Source organism: Oncorhynchus mykiss, chromosome 3, assembly GCF_057628025.1.
Source record: "Oncorhynchus mykiss isolate SJ-2025 chromosome 3, ASM5762802v1, whole genome shotgun sequence".
Taxonomy (NCBI): domain Eukaryota; kingdom Metazoa; phylum Chordata; class Actinopteri; order Salmoniformes; family Salmonidae; genus Oncorhynchus; species Oncorhynchus mykiss.
The window spans coordinates 62,325,093-62,341,093 of record NC_143024.1 but is presented as its reverse complement, the minus strand read 5'-3'; the positions used below and the strand labels follow the sequence as shown (position 1 = coordinate 62,341,093).

At 41.4% G+C, this 16,001-nt stretch overlaps 2 protein-coding genes across 2 annotated transcripts; both read right to left on the bottom strand.

Moving 5' to 3' along the window:
- Positions 1-229: 229 nt before the first annotated feature.
- LOC110520148 (NADH-ubiquinone oxidoreductase 75 kDa subunit, mitochondrial) lies at positions 230-6,544 on the bottom strand. The gene is made up of 19 exons (XM_021597253.3): positions 6,331-6,544; positions 5,698-5,774; positions 5,231-5,325; positions 4,997-5,104; positions 4,810-4,886; positions 4,624-4,705; positions 4,332-4,462; positions 4,029-4,214; positions 3,790-3,924; positions 3,585-3,699; positions 3,078-3,223; positions 2,851-2,979; positions 2,531-2,660; positions 2,273-2,433; positions 2,006-2,160; positions 1,697-1,872; positions 1,475-1,609; positions 1,172-1,244; positions 230-1,092 (listed from the first exon to the last, which is right to left on the bottom strand). The coding sequence occupies exons 1-19, from the start codon at positions 6,537-6,539 to the stop codon at positions 1,001-1,003; spliced, it is 2,412 nt and encodes an 803-aa protein (XP_021452928.3). The 5' UTR covers positions 6,540-6,544; the 3' UTR covers positions 230-1,000.
- Positions 6,545-7,894: 1,350 nt separating this feature from the next.
- LOC110520145 (chemerin-like receptor 2) lies at positions 7,895-13,386 on the bottom strand. The gene is made up of 3 exons (XM_021597247.3): positions 13,078-13,386; positions 12,347-12,465; positions 7,895-12,106 (listed from the first exon to the last, which is right to left on the bottom strand). The coding sequence occupies exon 3, from the start codon at positions 12,085-12,087 to the stop codon at positions 11,005-11,007; it is 1,083 nt and encodes a 360-aa protein (XP_021452922.1). The 5' UTR covers positions 12,088-12,106; positions 12,347-12,465; positions 13,078-13,386; the 3' UTR covers positions 7,895-11,004.
- Positions 13,387-16,001: the final 2,615 nt, after the last annotated feature.

Genomic DNA, 16,001 nt, shown 5'->3' with positions numbered 1-16,001 from the left:
AGGGGAACACAGCTTTAGTGTAATACTCCACATTAACGTATTCTTCTTTCCTTAGGAAAATAAGTCAAAGTTAGATTTTTGGTTAATTTCTCTGCTGTAGAAATGAACATTTCTGATAAGCCTGCCTTATTGGTTCGCAATGCACTTGTGGCATTCTCACCAGCTCAATTTGGCCATTACAATACATGCATTTGTGGGTGTGTGATTATAAAGAAGTATTTCATGAAGGTTACAATTAAGTACATTTAATCTATTTCAACAGTGTAATAAAAATATTTGTGATCACCGATATAAACTGTGCTACAGTGGTACATAAGACATTCCAATGTGATAAGATTGTGCTGACCAATGGCTCTATTCAGGCTCCATCTCCAAAAATTAAGAAGAGTTTGTGCTTTACCATTGACTACTAAATGAAGAAAAATAGATTTATTACACGTACTCTTGTATACATTATCTACAAAGCAGCGTATTCTCAATCATTGGGGAAAATACAATCTATACACAATTCACAGTGGTAAGGTAATATACATAGAGGAAATAAATGATCTATGCCATTGTCAGCTGGAAGACTGAAAGGTGCTTGTACTGCATTTGGTCATTAAGGGTATGAGGAAGTTGTGTGTATACTATAGCATAGGAAGTTGTGCGTGTAGGAAGTTGTGTCTATAGTTAGGAATGGAATAGGCATCTATTACAATAACTTTACTGCATAATAAATATGTTTCTATGGATGTGCCACAGCTGTTGTTAAAGTGAGAATTGTATGAGGTACTGCATCTATTGCATTGACTTCATGACATACATTTGTATATTTTTGTAGGTGTGCAAATGATTTCTATAGGTGTGTGAGAGTTGAACAGGCATCTATTACAATGACACTGTACATATCTATGGATATGTCTATGGATATATGTAGGCCTAATGGTTATTTCTGCAAGTATGTGAGAGTTGGATAGACATGTTACATTTAGAGAGGAATGACCCTGAAAACAGAGCTTCAGCATATGGATGGTTCCTCTATAGCTTGGGCTCCTTCTGTTACAGCCTTCACACACTTAGCCATTGTCTGGGAGGCTCTGCTGATAGGATCTGTGGAGAAGTGAGAGATTTTAACACAACATTCACATACAGTGGTAAAGAAAAGACAGAGTCAGTAGGCCTGTCTCACCTGTCATGTAAAAGTCTCGAACAGTGAGCTGTGGAGGAACCAGAGGCTCTGTGAGGATGGTCTGATTCACAGCCTGAGGGAGAAGACAGAGACCATTAGTTTACAACCTAATTAACCATAGGGAGCAGACACGAGGCACGAGTGTGTTTAAAAATGTAAAAATAACATGTTCATAGGAGAGGTTTTCCTCAGGCCAAATATTTTTCCTACTTCCTAAGAAGAGCACTAACAATATTCTTTAGGGAGTTCCAGGGAAGACAGAGGCATTTGTGTGGGTGTACTATATATAGTGTTACAACTGACCTTGGCCAGTTCATTTGCCTGCTTAAAATAGTTAGCCTCCTCCACGTCATCATAGCGCACCAGGCTGGGTGAAACCTCCGCCAATCTGTCACGCACCTCATCCATGGTCTCATAGGGCAGTGTCAGTCCAGCAAGCTATAGAAAAACGCCAACACAGTTACGTCATGAAATTGCTACTGAACACATTCACTGACTGATAAGTGCGGTGAACCAGTAGTTTACCTCAGATATGGCGCGGATGATCTTCCAGTCCTCCCTGGCCATGCCTGGAGCAGTCACAGCCAGCCTAGTCTGTTGGGCGCGCCCCTCAGTGTTCACATAGGTGCTACATTTCTCTGTGTACGCTGCTCCAGGGAGAATGATGTCAGCCATCGTCGCCCCAGCGTCTCCATGGTGCCCTGTGTAGAGTTATGGAACAAAAACGACATTCAGTCTGGTGCAAGACTCACTTAAAGATCATGGATATTATTGTTGAAATTCTTTACACCTAAAATTGGTGTTATGTCTCTGTTGTGGAGGAGCTTTGCTGACCCTGATAAATGATGAAGCTGTCCTTTGCCAGGTCTTGGCGGGTGATGCAGCCAGCATCGGCCCCAAGGAGGAACAGGACTTTGGGCGGATTCTTCCTGATGGCCTCCACGCCTGGCTTGTACCCAAGATCCAACGCAGCTACTTGACTGGCCACCCTGTAGTAAGAAACAGACAACAAAAAAAAAATAGGGAATTTGCTGTGAAAACGAATAAAAACAAATTCTACATCAATCTAAATGTGAGATCAAGTACAGTAGTAGTTATTACCTGTGAAGCACATTGAGAACCTTCCAGCTTTCCTCCACTCCACTGCTGACACGGGCATTCTGAGCAATGGTAGACACTGCTGCGTGTATTGCGCCCCCATCCTCTCTCTGCAGGGAACCACTGCCCAACACCACAACAGGACGCTTTGCCTTGGCAAGAACCTGGGAACGAGATTTTAAATAACTGTTGATGTAGCAAATTCTCAATGACAGCACTTAGTGGCCGACCATGAGAGACCTGTAAATAATACATGCCTACCTTAGAGAAGGGGTGGGTCCCAGAAGCTATTTCCTGCAGGACCTTAGCAGACTCCCCAAGGTGATCGTATGTGTAGGTCAAGTCCACCTCCTGCCCCACCAAGGCTACCTGCAGCTCGTTATGAAGCCAACTACCCAGGGTACAACATGAAGCATGCATACCAGTCATCTCAATGGTGTAAACATGTTTCAGATTTATAGTTTCCACTTAAAGAGAGTGCGTAAATCAGGAGCTGGATGCTGCACACAGCTCTGACAGTTTACATGCTAATTGAGATGCCAGTGATTTTTGTCAGCACTTAAATCCCATCCCAGCTATACCTTTTCCTGATGCGTGCGTTGAAAAGTGGTGCCTCATAGCGTGGGTTGGTGCCAACTAGGAGCAGCAAATCAGCCTCTTCAATGCCAGCGATGCGGGAATTCAGTAGGTAGTTTGAGCGCAGGTCAGAACTATAGTAAATAGAACCCAAATCAGGAACGTTCCACTGAGGTCTTATCTTAACTAGCTCTGTACCACTGTATTCCCCTCAGGCTCAGCCTTGCCTTACCCAGCCCCAGCCATGGGGAAGATCTCCTCAGTACATAGGCTGTCACTATTCAAGCGGTTCAGCATGTCTTTCAGGGCGATTAGAGCCTCTGCATCCACCATCCCTCCTACAATGGCCGCTACACTGGTGCCTTGGGCTCCTTGCAACTGCAAAAGTAAACACTGATGTAATAGGCTACTCATGTCTACACACCATTAAAAAGACTTGCACACAAACACAACAACATCAACATGGAAATGCATGAATCACAACAGATCATGCTACATCTCAGGTCATGAGACACTGTGGAAAAACTGTTCTCTCGTTGTCTATAAACATTTAAAAAATGGTTTTTAATTGAACTTTTATTTAACTAGGCATGTCAGTTAAGAACAAATTCTTATTTACAATGACGGCCTACACCGGCCAAACCCAGACGACGCCGGGCCAATTGTGCCCCGCCCACATACCATGGAGGAAGGTCCGACTGTAAACAGAAATGTTCAATATGCCACAAATATCACATACCACCCCAGCCACTCTAGTCAACACATCCTCCCAGGAAGTGGCCACCAGCTGTCCAGACGCATCCTTCACCATGGGCTGAGTGAGGCGCTGCCGCTTCAGCCCATCGTAGGCAAACCTGCCATCGAGGGAGAGAATGAGTTCACTGTTAATTCAGACAGACAAGGCAAAGCAGTGTGGATTTGACATGAGCTGGTCCTCAGCTTACCTGGTCTTATCTGAGATCCACTCCTCATTGATGTCCTCGTGGAGACGGGGCAGAATCCTCATGACCTCACCACCCCGTGTGCTCACTACGATGTTGCTGCCCACCGCATCCAGCACGTCAATGGATTCAGTCTTCCTGTGAGGAGAGAAAGGTTTGTTGATAACCAACAAGGTCTATGTACCACCATTTCAAGAGCTGGCTTGTATTGTATTCAAAACAACATACTGTAATGCACATACCTGGTCTCCCAGGGTCGGGAAGTGAAGGCATACGGCTTGGAAGTCAGTGCTCCCACAGGGCATATGTCAATTACATTCCCAGACAGCTCCGACATGAACATCTTCTCCACATAAGTGCCAATTTGCAAGTCATTGCCCCTTCCAGTGGTTCCCAGATCCTCCACACCTGCAATCTCACTGGCAAAGCTGCAAAGATGGAAAACATTATTTAGCACATAGATAGCGGTCCCCTTTTGAAATGATTTGTAATTATTAGTATAATTAATCCTTCCAAGGTGGACCGTGATTACTAGTCTGACTCACCGGACACATCGGGTGCACTGGATACAGCGGGTCATGATGGTCTTGATGAGGGGACCAATGTTCTTGTCCTCCACAGCTCTCTTGCTCTCCAAGAAGCGGCTCCGGTCACTGCCAAACTGCATGGACTGGTCCTGCAGTCAGCACACAATGGCAAAAACATGTTACTTTTACAAGTCCAAAAGTCCAAAAACCTCATTACCAGTTCCTTCCACTTGTTGAATCATCATCATTACTATCCTCTTCAAGAGGAGATTTAGAAGTTCTAGGAAACAATGATGACATATTTTTTTACCTGAAGGTCACATTCTCCCCCCTGGTCACAGATTGGGCAGTCTAAAGGGTGATTGGCCAACAGGAACTCCATCACACCCTCTCTACCAGAAGAGGGTTAAAAAAAAGAAATGCTATAGTACTGGTGATGATTACCAAATAAGAGGTAATGCAAAGGGATGATGTGTTTGCAGGTGATTCTTCCTACCTAGCCTTCCTTGTTTTGTCAGAGTCAGTTAAAATGTTCCAACCCTTCATGACTGGCATGGCACATGCTGCCACTGGCTGTAAAGAGATGTGCTTGTGTTGATATTAGAATAAGAGTGTACACCATAAACAAGGGTACAAGTACACGCCAGCCAATTTAAAAGCTTCAATCACCCATAAGAACATACCTTTGGAGCTTTCTCAATCTCCACGAGACACATCCGACAGTTCCCTGCAACTGACAGGCGCTCATGGTAACAGAAGCGAGGAATCTGCACTCCCACCTTTTCACATGCCTAAAACAAGATATCAATAAAGTCTAAAGTAATTGCCAAAGCAGTTACTCTGTATAAACATCTGACAAGACATTATAATCTAGAGTCAAGTATTTGTCAAATATCAGTGATTAGAGCCCCCACTACCTGCAGCACTGTGGTTCCTGGTTCCACCATGAGTGGCTTCCCATCCACAAATACCTCCACCAGGTTACTGGCTGCTGCTGTAGCTGCGTTGTGAACTATAAACACATTTTTTAAAATGTTTTATTAAACAGTCTACACCCTTGTATCAAAAACCACCCTCCATCTTACTCTTTGTATTTCACACAATGGCATAGACTTTATTATCCCAATTTCAAATTGAACTAATGAATTATGTAGTGCACTATCACAATAAAATGCAATTTTAACAAACCACCTGCACTAAACTGAGCAGATCGGATATCACCATTCCAGACAATTCTGTTATCCTGCAGATAATCCGTGAGCAGAATAAAGTAACAAGGACAACATGGGCACCTGTGCCATACGAATTGTTCACCTCTTATTCCTTCATGTATAATAGCATATCATGATATTATTAATACTGTTGGTAAATTTATGAGGCCTACCATTTTTTGTGATTGCCACGCTCCCTGTAGAGTGAGCGACTCCGAGAGCGCGACTCACCGCAGGTAGACGCAACATGCTGAAAACGAAAATATGTACAGGTAAAATAGCCAACTAAAAATGTCATTTCATCAACTTTACTTGCCATTTAGAAAGTGCAATCACTTCCATATTAGCAAGCAGCATCACCTGATATTTGTGTATAAAGATTGCTTGTGTGTTCAGACATACGCTAATTACGCAAATGATGCATTTGGCATTAACTCGTCTCTGCTTAGATTAGACAGGAATAAAAAGATTAACGTTAGCTGTGTAAATGGCTAGCTAACATTAGCTATAAGGTAATCATTCGCATATTTATTTGTAAAGCTACATAGCAGTTGCATATTTGTGATAAGAAAACAACAGCTTGCAAATGCATAACTGCTATCCCTGACAACACTGATCCTTTATTTTACTATGGCCATGACCCATCTATACTAAACGCTAACGTTAGCTATCTATTTTTACAACCGTCGCACTTCATGGTGCTTTGACCTAAACTAGACATGATGGATTTCAAAACACCTTCAAATATCACACTCCTCTTATACATTTAAAATGTAAACACGAGAGCAGTTATTGCAAGTCCTTACCTTGCCACTAGCATCGGCAGTACCCCAATGGACACCACTGACTGCGCACTTTCTCTATTCAAATGCGACACGATTAGGTAATTCCCGTAATATATGTCGCGTTCAAAACAACTGGGAACTCGGAATTCTCCGACTTCAGTGCGTTCAAGACAACTGGGAACTCGGGAAAAAAAGTGCTCCGATTTGGAAAAATCGTTTTGAACGGTCATCCAACAAGAAATTCCAAGTTGGAAACGCGGGCATATTTCTAGAGCCCCGACTTTCCAACCTGAAAAAAACCGACGTCATGCTTTGACCTCGTTCTTTTCCAAATTCCCAGTTGTCTTGAAAGCATCACCCTAATCTAGCCTAATAATGTTGCAATCTGGTCATACATTACCATATCTCTATGGGGATGCATTCAGTACCTAAAAAAGTGAAGACAGCCTCTCAACAAAAAACATTGTTGCTACCATGTTGTTGTCATGTTGTGTTGCTACGTGTTGTGTGTTGTGTTGCCATGTGTTGCTACCATGCTATGTTGTTGTTTTAGGTCTCTCATTATGTAGTGTTGTCTCTCTTGTCCTGATGTGTGTTTTGTCCTATATTTTAATTACATTTATTTTTAATCCCAGCCCACGTCCACACAGGAGGCCTTTTGCCTTGTGGCAGGCCATCATTGTAAATAAGAATTTGTTCTTAACTGACTTGCAGAATGAAATAAAGGTTCAATAAAAATAAATAAATACAAATAAATTATATGAGTATTTCCCAATCTGTAAATTAGTAGTAGCTGAACTACTAGTCTTTTATAAATCTGTAATTAGTAGTAAACTAGTCTACTGATTTATTTGCATGTGATGTGAGAACTTCAGACATTCTCCCTGGCTGAGCAATTAATTTCCATCCATGACATGCACCTGGATTTGCTTCCCTGAGATGCAATTGACTATAAAATGGCTTTGCATTCCTATCTCTATTCAGTTTAAATCCCCAATTAGGTGTCCAAAAATCACAATCTGGTTTCATTCATTCCAGATTATTTTTCAACAACACCCCTCATTTGCCTAATCAATTAATCTGAATCAAATGTCAATAGCCCACTATTCCAAGTGTTGTGTCAAGATATTGGCAGAAGACATGGGGTGATTAATACAACAATGATACAGTTGATGTTTCCTCAGGCCATGGTTCCAGATGTGGACCACATTACCCAACCAATCTCAACTCATCTGGGTTTGTTTACCAATAACATTTACATTGAAAACAACAGGACTGAACTTCAGGAAGACAGCAGTTAGGATTAAGTGATATATTGGAAATCCACATATTTGAGAGTGGAGAGTGGCAACACACTCTCTAGCTATAATTGAATGTGTATTAGATGTTCACGTCTTCTTGTGTATTCTTCTTTGATCAACTATGCATGTGGTATGTTTATTCCATCCTCAGTGTACTCTAACCTTAATGAGGTTACAGGCATTATCCTGTTAGTTCCCTGGAGATTGAGCACCACTCTATATAGCAGCACTTCTGGCACTGCTTCCTTATAACAGATGCAATAAATATTTAAGCACACTACCAATAAAGATAAGGGATTGGATTTATTGTGTATTCCTTTGACTCAAATATATTAGAATTAACAAATAAATTGCATTTCAAATTTCCCTCATAGATTGCAAATTCCCACACAGTGAAAGCAATGTGAATACTATTTGAAAATGTAATGTAAACATAGGTGATTCATTTATAGACTTATTATAATTTGAGAAGGAAATAAAGGCCAAATAGAATTTGGCTCTTGTCTACACCAGCCATACACTCGAAAAAATGCTGGGTTAAAAACCAGGGTCAGATCAGAAAACTGGAAGCGTGGCTTAGTAGGGGCGTGGATTTTATATAGCTATTTTTGGCCACCCACGAGAGTATATGTTGTAAATGAGAACTTGTTCTCAACTAGCCTACCTGGTTAAATAAAAGTTAAATAAAATTAAAATACTATTTTTTTTAAATTCTGGTTAATCTGTTCTGTTTTATTGTATATCTTCAGGTTGAGTAGTGACACTTTTGTAGCTTAATAAATTAAGTTGTTCAAGCGCTGATGCATATCCCAATGTTGGGATAGTTAAATACTGTTATTAATTTCATATTCAAAAAATATTAAAGGAATGTCTATATTATAAGTTTACCAAATATAACATGATGAACAGGAATGACATTTACTCTCATGAAAGCCATGCCTCTTGAAAATAACCTACGGATTAAATTAAAAACACATCTGCTGAGTCAACCCAGCATGGAAGTGAATAGTCCCTGTATCCCAGAAAGCGAAGGTAACCTGCCTAATTAACTACCGCCCCGTAGCACTCACGTTGGTAGACATGAAGTGATTTGAAAGGCCGGTCATGGCTCACATCAACCACATCATCCCAGAAATCCTAGACCCACTCCAATTCACATACCGCCCCAACAGATCCACAGATTGTGCAATCTCAATTGCACTCCACACTGCCCTTTCCCACCTGGACAAAAGGAAAACCTATGTGAGAATGCTGTTCAATGACTACATCTCAGCGTTCAACACCATAGTGCCCACAAAGCTCATCACTAAACTAAGGACTCTGGGACTAAACACCTCCCTCTGCAGATGGATCCTGGATGTCCTGACAGGCCACCCCCAGATGATAAGGGTAGGCAACAACACATCTGCCACTCTGATCCTCAATACTTGGGCCCCTCAGGAGTGCGTGCTTATTCCCCTCCTGTACTCCCTGTTCACCCACGACTGCGTGGTCAAGCATGACTCTAACACCATCATTAAGTTTGCTGACGACACAACAGTAGGCCTGATCACCGACAATGATGAGACAGCCTATAGGGAGGATGTCAGAGACCTGGCAGTGTGGTGCCAGGACAACAACCTCTCCCTCAACGTGAGCAAGACAAAGGAGCTGATCGTGGACTACAGGAAAAGGAGGGCAGAACTCGCCCCCATTCACATATATGTGGCTGTAGTGGAGCGAGTCGAGAGTTTCAAGTTTCTTGGGGTCCACATCACCAGCAAACTATCATGGTCCAAACACACCAAGACAGTCGTGAAGATGGCATGACAACACCTTTCCCCCTCAGGAGACTGAAAAGATTAGGCATGGGTCCCCAGATCCTCAGAACTTTCTACAGCTGCACCATCGAGAGCATCTTGACCGGTTGCATCACCGGCTGGTATGGTAACTGTTCGGCATCCAACCGTAAGGTGCTAAAGAGGGTAGTGCGTATGGCCCTATACATGACTGGGGCAAAGCTTCCTGCCATCCTGAACCTATATACTGGGAGGTGTCAGAGGAAGGCCCAAAAAATTGTTAAAGACTCCGTCACCCAAGTCATAGACTGTTCTCTCTGTTACCGCATGGCAAGCGGTACCGGGCGCCCAGTCTAGGTCCAAAAGGCTCCTTAACAGCTTATACCTCCAAGCCATAAGACTGCTGAACTATTAATCAAATGGCCACCCAGACTATTTACATTGACCCCCCCTTTGTTTAACACTGCTGCTACTCTCTGTTTATTATCTATGCATAGCCACTATACCTACTTGTACAAATTACCTCAACTAACCTCTACCCCTGCACATTGACTCGGTACCGGTACCCCCTGTATATAGCCTTGTTATTGTTATTTTATTGTGTTACTTTTAATTATTTTATTTTATTTAGTAAATATTTTCTCAACTCTATTTCTTGAACTGCACTGTCAGTTAAGGGCTTGTAAGTAAGCCTTTGACGGTAAGGTCTACAACTGTTGTATTCTGTGCATGTGACTCATAAAATTGGATTTGATTTGAAAAGTGTCAATGCTCAACCTTAACAGGTGATGACAAGAAAACAGAACAGATTAATCGGAATGACATTTGCCCTCACAGGTGGCCAAAAATAACTATCTAAAAACCACACCCCTACTAAGTCACGCCTCCAGTCTTCTGGTCTGACCCGGTGGATCATAGCATCAACAACCCAACCTTTCTCTTTTAAAGAAAACAATAGGTTGTTTGTGACCCAACTGGCTGGGTCAAACTAACCCAACATGTGTTCTGTCCAATATTTACCCACATTGGGATGTTTTTAACCCAGCATTTTTTATAGTGTATAATAACAGAGAACACTGTAACAGGAAATTAGCTTAGAAAGGAAAACATACCTTTTCAATGTAATATATTCCTAAGGGAAAGAAAAGGCCTACGGAGATTTGCAAATTCCCAACTTGGATTTGTTTAAAGATCGAAATCTAAATACAAAGTGTTTATGAAAATGGTAGATCTGCTTCTAATAATTCCTGTTCCAGAGGCTGTGGGGATGGTTGGCCCCCTTTCCTGTTTGTTTTTGGGGTAATTAGGATCAGATTATTTTTTTAAACCATTAAAGTTACCTCTTTTTTCCTGTGCAAGTTATACTTTTAGTGCAAGACTTTACTCAGGTTTTCCACTGAGGGCAATTTACAGTCAACAGAAGTTGGCACTTTGAGTAATTGCTTGCTTGGAAATAGCCAACTGAAACAACAAGCAGAAATGTTACACTGAAGTAGAATATAAAATAAGTCACATCTGGTAAAATAATGGTCAGGCTGGCTCTCAAAGGTAAAATAGCAGCTCTTGTTGATTTCTGTTTACAGGTAACTGTGAGTTTAGGATGTACTGCATTATAATCATACAGTTGATGATTCTGTGGGCTCCTCTGGTGGAGGGATGTCTGAAGGACCGACGTCTGCCACAGTCACCGACTCAGTTGCAGAGATGGACTGGCTGAGCTCCCGCAGATAACTCTTTGTGATGTCCAGACACGAGCGCTTCAGGAGCTGGCGAACCTTCTTGCCCACCAACATGTAGAGGAGAGGGTTGACACAGCTGTTGAAAAAGGCTAAGCTAGTAGCAAGAGGAAAGCCTGTCTTCAGAACAGTATGTAGAAACATTGAAGAGTGCATGGAAAGCTCCATTAAACTAAAAGTATGGAACGGTGCCCAGCAAAAAAAGAAGGCCAGAATGACAGCGGAAACTGTTTTAGAGAAGCTGGAGAGGCGTACAGAATCTTCAGACTGGTGGACTTTGATTCCCAGGAGAATTCCAGTCACGCAGATGGCACTGAAGGGCAGTAAGAAGCCCACTGCTGTACGAACTGCCACCAGCGTGATATGTCTCACAGCAGCTGTATGTCCATCCTGGACATCGAAGTTGTTGAAGCACACCACCCTGCCATATATGTGCATAGTGTCACGGAATATCAGAGTAGGGTGGCTCAGTAGAGCAGACACCCCCCACACACAGCCACACACGATCCAGGCTCGCCGTATAGTGCGACACCTCTGAGACCAGCTAAGGTGGACCAATGAGACATACCTGTCTAGACTGAGAATCATGAGGAAGAGCACACTGGCGTACATGTTCATCACAGACACAAACGAGTTGAGTTTACACATGACCAGCCCAAAGGACCAGTGGAAGTCTCGAAGAACATAATCGATGGAGAAGGGCAAAAAGAGCACAAACACAAAATCTGCGATAGCCATGTTCAGCAACCATATACTGTTCACTGTCCGTTTGCTTTTAAATGCCGTGACCCATATGACTATTCCATTTCCAGTGACACCGAGCACGAAGGAAATACTGTATATGATAACTGATAGGATGTGCATAGCCTCCTTCTGAGAGTATCCACCTTTTTCTTTTTCCAAGTCTCCATACTCCAGATAATCATAGGTGTAATTGTCATATTCTTCCGATGATTCTTCCATTACTGCAGCGCTACTACCTCTGTAAGAGAGAAAAATAAATAAGATGCACTCCTTCAACATGTGTTATTTGTTTTGTCCGTTAAAATGTAAATTGCATTAAGTTGCTCTTGTACTTCTGTAGTCGCCCTGTAATTACTCACGTTGATAACATGTTAACACAATGTGTTTAATTATCGAGGTACAATACAACATGCAGATGTGCAAAAGAGATATTGTTGTCATTAGTAGCCCATTATGTTTTTACATCGTGGCTTCTCACCTGGTACTGCAAATGTCCCTGCACTTGTTTTTTACCCCAAATGTGCTTTTGTTAGTGTCCTGGTCACAGTTCCTCCAGTTGTTTGAAAAGTTAGATTTAATTACAGCTGGGTCCTTATCCTGGAAGAGTATCATCATTAGTGAGCCGACATGAAAAAGAGGGTAGATGGAGTGCCCACACCCTTCACACACACAAAAGCGTGCGCACACACACACACACACACACACACACACACACACACACACACAGTGTTAAATTGATAAATCATGACTAGATCCTGCTTATCTGCTTCTTCCGGGCCTCAAAGTAAACCTATGTGACCCTTAAACACAATATTTTCTTCAGTACAAACGGACCTCCAACCCACAAAATTGCAGACAACACAGTCTCTTCAGTCTAACTTTGGCCTTAAAGGTCTATGGTCAGATAAACTGAAGGCAACAGTAGTAAAACTCAAAAGCTAAAACACAATGACAACAGAATTGAACTGTAGGCATAATTAAAATATGTTTTGTTTTAAAAGAATTTGCCACATTATACAGTACTTGAGTTATGAAACTACTGTTAACATATACGTTCGTGATGTATGTTCTATATACATATAACTATTTAATAAGTAGTGTTAAGGTCAGTCTGAATTATCAGAAAAAAATGCATCTTGATATTTTGCGATTGCTATCCATTTTCTTATGCGTTATCCAACACCCATGAAAGCCTTCTAGTCGACATACCTCCCAGTCGCTTGTCTATGTCCCGCCAACCGTCTCGGAATCGAAATCACCCAAACGAAAACTTTCAGAGTTAAAGCAGCATAAAAGAGTTAGGCTACCTCTATGGTAACCCTCACTGTTTTACAAATGTCTCACTGAGTGATACGTCTTAATGAAATTCCAAACTCCATCCCTATGTTATTACTGGGGTTGGAGTATCGTTTGTGTTCGAGTATCCTCGTTAGAGTCTGTGCGTAAACCCGTTACACCTTAATAAATACTGGAGAGTTGGGTCCGTGTCCAAGTGGGCGCGTCCACTGACGCATCACTGGCACTGTATAGGAATGAGGAAAACTTGGGGTCCTGGCATGGGGAGGAAAGGAATGCCTTGTTTAAGAGAATAATCGCCAAATTACTTATATTAAACATTCCATTACTTACAGATTTCTGACTGCCTGACGACTGGCAATTCAATCTCAGAAGTTCCAAGCACCAGTAAGCCTATAGTAAGCATGATTTACTGCAGTGTATGGTATTTAAAAAGAACATCTGAAAAATATACAGAGCAAGTCTAAATCAGTAACACAAAATGTCATGTTTAGAGTAACCCTGGTCTTCAGGAATCCATTATATTGCATTAATCTATTGTTTTTACAATCTCTGAGCATATATGATTATCATCTTGTGCAGATATTAGATTTGATGTCAAGTATAAGTTAGGAAATGTAAATCCTCAGCATACCAAAAAAAAACTGCAAATGAAATCCCTCAAAGAAGTAATTCATGTGAAAAACTGCTTACTTTTACCACTCTTTGCCTCTTAAAATAACAAAACAGGCTCTGCCAAGCGACCCTAGCTGACCATCCCACCCATTTAACCCAGAGGGAGGAGCTGTCAGATCCTGCAGGACCGATAGGGGGACAGTGTGTGTGTGTGTGTGTGTGTAAAATACTGAGAGTGTGTCTGTTTGTGTGTGTGTGTGCGTACGCTTGCGCAACAATCATAGATTTGATCAAGAGGCCTGCCAGTCGTTGCCAGGCACACATGAGTAGGCCTGACAAACAATCCTCCTGGAGGATACTAAGTGCTAAGGAGGGTCTTACTGGAAGGATGGACACTAATAGCCTACGGCAGCAAAATGCAGAGATGGTGCCCTCTAAAATGCCTACATTTAAGGGTATTTGTAAAAAGAGGGTAGGGCCTACCTTCATACACTAGTTGTAAGAGCATAGGGATAAAGTAAAGCAATGAATGTGACCGTGTGTAATACCCTATATGGAATTACACACGGTTGGATACATTATTTGAACTGGACATACTGGGCACTACCTTAAAATCATGATTGAAGTGCAGCTCTCTGTGTGGATTTTATTGACTGCTTAAAAGAGTGAGATGGCCATGAAATCTGGAGGTGCCATGTGTTATGCAAAGGATACGCAAAGCTTTATGAAATATTTAAAACACAGCAACGCAGCCTTAGTGAAGCAGACATACTCTCCCACTAACTCCGATAGTAACTAGGATCTGTCTTGGGCAATTTTGTGTGATCTTTATGTGATATAGATCCTATCTGTATCACACAGAATTGCCCAAGACAGATTCTACCGCTGTAAGAAGTGGGATGGCACTTTCTCATCTGAAGTAATTTGTCTGATAGGTATGATCCAAAATTAAGCTTTGCTCAGTTCAACCTATTTTATTATATTTGTCTGAAATCAAATAAAGAATTTGAAAGATCGATGTGATTTTTTAAATTGAATGAAACGCCTCATCTGCATTCGCATTGCATATGGTGGGTGCAATTTAGCGATGGCAGCTATCATAAGAGTTGAAGGCGTGGTCTAGGGGGGGGGGGGGGGGGGGGCTTTAAGTTAGTTATTTTTGGCCACCTGTGAGAGTGAATGTCATTCCAGAAAATTTGTTCTGTTTTTTTTCTTGATTATAAATTCAGTTTATATTTGTGTATTGTAATACTAAAGATCATGGAAAGGTTACTATTGATGACATGGTCACCATTTGGTTACAGTATTGTAACAAGTTCATGTGGAAGTCTTATGTAAAGAAAGTGTTTGGAATCAATATTTCATGTTATGGAACCAACATAATATCTTGATTAACAGGAAATGTATTTAATTACTTGTAACCTAATTTAAGAAATGTGGATGGGTAATTCTGAAGTGTAAAAGTAACTACGGTAAACTGGTTGTATACAGTATATTGTATGTATGCTATTTATTAGGTTTAACCAAAGTAAGTTGACATAGGTTGCAACTTGAAATATAGGTTAGTTAATAATCAAATATAACAGTTGAACAGGCATTGAATCACATATCTAGTTTCAACTAATGTCATTTAAAAAAATTGAGAACGCCTAACTCATTTACTTGCAACCAGTTGATGTAGTTATTTTTAGGTTGATCCAAAGAGTAATTTATTACAGTGTACCCCATTTAGGTTAGTCTATAGCAGGGTTTCCAAAACTAGGCCCGAAGGACCCCAATGGCTGGACATTTTGTTTTTTGCCCGATCACTACACAGCTGATTCAAATAATCAACTAATCATCAAGCTTTGATCATTTGAACCAGCTATGTAATGTTAGGGCAAAAAACAAAGCGGGCACCCCTTGGAGTCCCGAGGACTGAGTTTGGGAAATGCTGGTCTATAGACTTCGGTCAAGCAGGTAGCCTATTGGGCCAGTTACCAAAACGGTCGCTGGTTTGAATTGCCGAGCCGACTAGGTGACAAATCTGTTGATGTGCCCTTGAGCAAGGCATTTAACCCCAATTGCTCCTGTAAGTTGCTCTGGAGAGCATCTGCTAAATGACGAAAATATTAATGTCAACAACACTCCCACTCATTTTGCTGCGTTCTAATAGACTAACATTTTTTAAGGGAAAACCAAGATGATTAACAAAACAATGAAATCATTCTCATCAAAATAGC